Source organism: Candida oxycetoniae, assembly GCF_023343755.2.
Source record: "Candida oxycetoniae strain CBS 10844 chromosome Unknown scaffold54, whole genome shotgun sequence".
Lineage (NCBI taxonomy): Eukaryota > Fungi > Ascomycota > Pichiomycetes > Serinales > Debaryomycetaceae > Lodderomyces > Lodderomyces oxycetoniae.
The window spans coordinates 64,897-70,896 of NW_026055461.1; the positions used below are offsets into that span (position 1 = coordinate 64,897).

Sequence of the window (6,000 nt, forward strand, 5' to 3'; positions counted from 1 at the left end):
TATTGGATAATAGGGGACTTTTCTTTTTTCAAAACATAGCAATAAAAAAAAAATTGCCCCCCCCCCAAATCCCCCAATCTCTCTCCAACTCCCTTGCTCCTGCAGCTTCCATATTGCATATCACTGTGACGACGGCGTGGGAACTATGGGAAAAAAAGAAAAAAAAAGCAAACAGGGAGAGGGGCAAGGAAAGGTGGTGGAGGATGTAGATTATCAGCGCCTACGATACCATAATTGGTAGTACCATTTTATTAAAGAAAACGCAATGGACAATTCCCAATAATAGCCTCTCAACCATTTTACAATCTGTTCGGTGTGAACTACTCAAAAAAATCAAAAGAAACAAGTAGGAATGGAACCTAAACAACGCAGAAGGTGAGAGAGAGCAAGAATAAAGAGCAGGAGAAGGCGAAGTTTTTACAAGAGGTTGGCACGTCCATACAGTTTCTTAAAAATGAATTGTATTGTCACGGAATACATATATACTATATTTCTTATAAGCTTATTTTGATATTTGACTTTATAGCTTATACTTTTTTTTTTGTTTTTTTTCAGAAGATGAAATGTAGAAATGTTAGAATAGCCCTATATCAATCAGTCTAGATTTTAGTGTTATAAAATGACAAGTATTTAAACTCAGGGTCAAGTAGTGCAATGAAGGGATGAGATCCAGTCAAGCGAGATGGATACTAATAAGGTACCACACTCTCCGTTGTGTAAGGGTTGATTGGTTTGTGAACAAGATAAGTATTACCACTGAAACATGTCTGAGGAAGTATAAAGGCATAAAAAAGTTTTCAACAATTGAAAAAAAGTAACAAAACTATTCAGAACAAGAAAAAACTAAAATCGAATAATAAAACGTTGATGAGAATTGTTTTTAACGATTGTTTTTTTTAACATTAAGTAGGAACAATCTGGAACCAGTATGAATTAGTGTAGATCCGAAGGACAATAGACCCTTTTTTTATTAAAAAAATATTTTTTTTGACATTGATCTATCAAATTGTTCTACTGTTTTGTAGATCTTTGTTAAAACAATAGCTTCCCCCCTTCTATTTTGAGCACTGAGAAATAACTAAAAATTACAAATTATTCAAAAAAAAATAAGCAAAACAAAGTCGTGGGAGTGAATCGATGACTCTGATTGTATTATTTCATTTAACACTGACGCATATATCCATAGACACCGCTGCTGCTGGTCGTCCTATTCATACTGTTCCTTCTTGCTCCACACAACATAAACACCCTCCCCCCCTCATGGATCTCTAAAAACTTAACCTTAATAGTAAACAAAGGAATGAACACTAATCAAAAAAGTTCTTAGCATATTAACCTCTACACCTTATTGCCACTCTTATAGAACACTAGCTGTTTCATCTAAAATTTCACTATTCCTTTAGATTAGAACTTGGATTCTCTTTTTGAGAAAAAAAAAAGACTAAAAGACTAATTTTGATCTATTTTTATATGTGGTTAAAATTGCTACATTTGTGGTAAATTGCGGCTATCCCTGAACACAATTAAATTCTTGTCACCGCCTGGTCTACACGCTATCTTGTCTGTCTAATTATGTGAAAATAAAGATGTATTTTCCTTTTCCTTTTGTATGTCTCTGTGTTTCTTTTTTGTTTCTAGAATTACCAAACCCTTTTAATTTATGTCAAGTTGGAAGATTATAACTCCAAAAAAATTGTCTGTTTCTTTTTTGCAACCAAAGTCAACAAGAAACAGCAACTTGTCAAGCTCTTGGGGAATGAAACGACAAAAGGCAAACACAAAAAAACGCATAGCTCCTTACATTATTTTGAAATTGAAGTGCATCTTGTCGTTAGTGGAAATTTCCAAATGGTAACTTTTGAAAAGGTACAGTTGGTAGCGTATTTAGCAGAGAGGCTAGCTTCACAAGATGAAAGAGAAAGAAACAGAGGGGGAAAAAGCACTGGGTCATGGTATCAGGAAGACATCAGAGTTCTTTCATCTTCATCCTTTCTAAGATTTCTTCCAGAAAACTGTAAAGGTTTACATTGCATTATTAGAGTATGTTATTAAATTTCAGAACACTCAGTAAACCATTTCACATTCATCGTTTTAATCTACTCCTAAGGAGAAACTGTGTCTAGTCTAAAAATTATGCCACATATTTCCAAATTAATGTCAAATCAGATTTAGTCTTTTCCTTGAAAAATTGTGGATGCAATCAACCATGTGTAAAGCCCCCCCCCCCCCCCCCCACCTCTTTCTCTTCTTCCTCTCGTCATCTTTCATCTTTGATCAAATTACTGTGCTCTGTGCATTTACCGACCACTCTCTACTTCCCTGTGCTTAACAACAGATTTGATGTTTTTGTTTACAAATCCCTCGATCGTGTATAGAACATTTGGGCAATGAGTTGCACAGAAAGAGCAACAAAGATGTGATAATTTGTAATTTAAAGAAACAGATCAATTGTAACATGTAGTCACATTATTCTCATCGCTTGCTCCTTCCCTTCTTTGCCCCTCCCCCACACTTTCAAATACACAAGTTCTCTTTCTCCTTCTCCATCTCCATCTCTCTCTTCTTCTCACCACCAGTATTCATAATATGTCTAGGCTCGGAATTGTTTCATGTTTAAAAAATTGCTTTCTGAATAGTTTCTCGGCTAAACCTTAATATTGAAGAAAACCTCATTACTCCGTAACTTCAGGGTTTTATAACAAACCTAGAAAGATTATAAGAAAATGCAAAATCTTCAAGTTGCATCGACACAAAATCTTTTTTGATTGTTTCAGGTAACAACCTTACATTGTATGAGAACAAGACAAAAGAAATAGAGAGGAACAAGCTTTTCCAATTGTCTCGAGAGATTCTTGAACAATTCTTCTAGTACACATAAGGTTATAAAGGTGTAAAATGTAAATGAATAAATTCAATACCCTAAACAGCCAGAACCCATTCAAAATGCAATCTCAGTACATCGAAATTTGCAGTCATTTTTTATTTCAAATTTCAACGTTTCTTATCTATATGAACTAAACTAAATCAAATATACTTTAGAAAATAAACGCAATCAACATAACAGATAACAATAATAATAATAATAATAATGATAATGATAATAATAATAATAGTGATAAAAACCAAAAACCAAAGCCAAAGCCAAATATGAAAACAAGTCACACATCAAAACGTCATATCTTTTCTAATCTCTTTGTCCGTAGAACTTACAAGTTATTATTGCTGAGAAAATCCATCAAATCCATAGGAATTCGTAGATGAACCCGTAGCAGTACCATGGATAGGAGCTGCCGAGTTATAGCCATACTTCATACCTTCGTAACCAGTAACATTACCAATAGAATTACCACTTGTAGCAGTTGCAGTAGAAACAGCATTACTACTACTACTAGCAGTAGCTACTGCTGGTTGGACTACTGTACCGTACTCAGAAGCAGAAGAAACACCTCCTAAGCCAGTAGTATATTGTTGTTGATGAGGCACAGGCAATGTTGTTGAATAATTACCAACATTTCCCTGATGTATAGAATGTGTCAATGGCGATAACCTTTCGTTATCGTAGAGCCCACTCTGTGCTGAGGTACTCGCAATTGCTGAAGAAGGTAATGGTAAACTAGCTAATGAACCTGCAGTGGTTGAAGCTAGAGAAGTAGATGATGAGCTTTGAGGTATCAAGTATGGATTGGTAATAACGTATCCTGGATAGCCATGAATCTGGGTCGGTTGTACGTGTTGCGTCGATTGCACAGCTTGCTGGAACAGATGCTGTTTAAGTAAGTTTTGATATTGTTCATATTGTAAATGTGATTGTTGCTGCTGCTGTTGTTGTTGTTGTTGTTGTTGTTGTTGTTGTTGTTGTTGCTGCTGCTGCTGCTGAGCGGGAACAAGCAAAGCAGTTTCAGAATAACGTTGTTGTTGGTTGTGGTTATGGTTTTGCTGCTGTGGATCGTATTGGAAGCTATGTTGCTGTTGAAGAGCAACGTCTGTTTGTCGCCCAAAACTTTGAGGAGCAGCATTAGCTGCTGCTGCTGCTGCTGCTGCTCTTTGCTGCTGTTCCTTAGCGGTTGGCTTATCTTTACAAGCAAGACAATTTTTGTTACGACCGTTTCGTCTTGGTGTATATTTATAGTCAGGATACTTTTTTGCATGGTTTTTCTTTTCTTCTTCAGCTAAACGGTCCCAATGCTCTTTTTCCTCTGGTGGTAGGTTTCTCCATCTACGTCCTAATTCTCTTGAAACTTCAGGGTTGGTGCGAATGACTGATCCTTCATCTAATACAAGTTGATGGAACTTTTGTCTAAATAAAATGAACGCGTTTCTTGGACGGGGGATCTTATGTGGATTGTTCTTACATATACATTGAGGTAGGTCATTCTGTCCATTGCCAGCATTTGAGGAGGAACTTATAGATTGTTGTTGTGGTGGTTGTTGATTGGTACCTTGCTCGTACCCGTTATTGTAATTTGAACTAGGAGTGGTCAAAGCAGATGAACTTGATGCAAAAGAATCAGTGACATAACTTTGTTGTGCTCCTGTTAATTGATACTGTTGTTGTGATTGTTGTTGATGGTAAACATTTGAATGAGTGTTAAGATTTGGCGAAATGTTCGACGCTCCATCACTTGAGCTAGTTTGCTGGTGTTGTACTGGAGGCATAATCTGGGAAAGCGAGGGTAATGTATGCCTATTTGAAGAAGAAATCGATTGTAAATCGTCGCTGGGCATATTATGGGTGTAGTATATAGCTGTGGACATTTGACTAGTATATGAACTGTGGAAAAAAAATCAACCTTTTCTGGAAACTATGACTTTTTTTTTATTATTATTCTTTTTGAAAGATCAACAGTTACAATTGGAAAGAGTCAAAAGTGAGATGAATTCAGCTCGTAATGTTGGTAATGGTGGTGGTGCTAATGCTTTAAAACTTTGATCAGGTAATGGGATTTGCAATCTAACAGGAAAACAAATAAACAGATGTATCAAAAAAGGAAAAGTACAAATGTCTTTGTCAGATGCCTTTGTCTTTGTTTTTTTTTTGTCTTTGTCAAATAAGTTGAGGTTGAAAAATCTGGAGGAAATGTGGGAAAATAGCTTGGATTTAAATAGAAATAAAATATATAATGGAGGAAAGGAAAAAAAAAAAGTTGATGACGTTGTGGGATCAATGAATGGTAGATGGTGCTGATAATGCTGCTTATGCTGTTAATGATTGTGGGTGTTTATGTGTAAATGTGTTCTTGTGTTGTTTTTTTATTGGTTAGTTTGGAGAAGCGGAATGGGCATTTTCAATTTTTTTTTGATTTTATGCATTGGAACTTTTCTTTTTCTCAATAGCTAATACTTAATACTTAATACTTAATATCTGATATTTAATAGCTAACAATCAATGCTTGAGTGAATGTTCCAGGAGGCTTTAATATCGTACAGTTTTACTATTCAGCTCTCATGTATTTGTTGTCTATTACTATACCTATACCTATCATATATTCATCAAAATTTGTATCTCTTGATAAAGACATTTAAGATTTGAGCTACTGGAAAAAGAGAGAATGGCCATTTTTTTCAACACAAACCCCTTATTACACAAAGCAAGCTTACTTGATTACACAAACCTCATTTATGACATATTTTGAACGATTTGCACGTCCTACTAGAATGAGACCACAAAACAGTTTTTTGTTTTTTTTGCTACACAACATGCGGCGCCTAAATCCTGTTACAGTACTGCATAATACTGATTACGGTCAAATACAAAATGAAAAAGTAAAGGTGGAAATTCTCAATGACAGTAGTGTACTGCACATCAGAAAAGTCCCTATGCACCAAAAATGGGATATATCTTGTTTTTTTTTTTGTTTTTTTGTTTTGTTTTTCTTTTTGGCTGAAACATTACGACCCTTGGCTCTGAGAACAAACTGCAAACGTCATACCAGAGGTGTTTCTCTTTGAGACAGGGATCATAGTTTCAAGTACACATTTTGGTTTTGGGTTGCTTTCAGT

At 35.4% G+C, this 6,000-nt stretch overlaps 1 protein-coding gene across 1 annotated transcript; it reads right to left on the reverse strand. All coding sequences in view use genetic code 12, as the record gives it.

The window, feature by feature from the left end:
- Positions 1 to 3,216: 3,216 nt before the first annotated feature.
- On the reverse strand, positions 3,217 to 4,755 carry RFG1 (HMG domain-containing transcriptional repressor; the record flags this gene model as incomplete). Its single annotated transcript, XM_049324720.1, has 1 exon — positions 3,217 to 4,755. The coding sequence occupies one exon, from the start codon at positions 4,753 to 4,755 to the stop codon at positions 3,217 to 3,219; it is 1,539 nt and encodes a 512-aa protein (XP_049179579.1).
- Between the last annotated feature and the right edge of the window lie 1,245 nt (positions 4,756 to 6,000).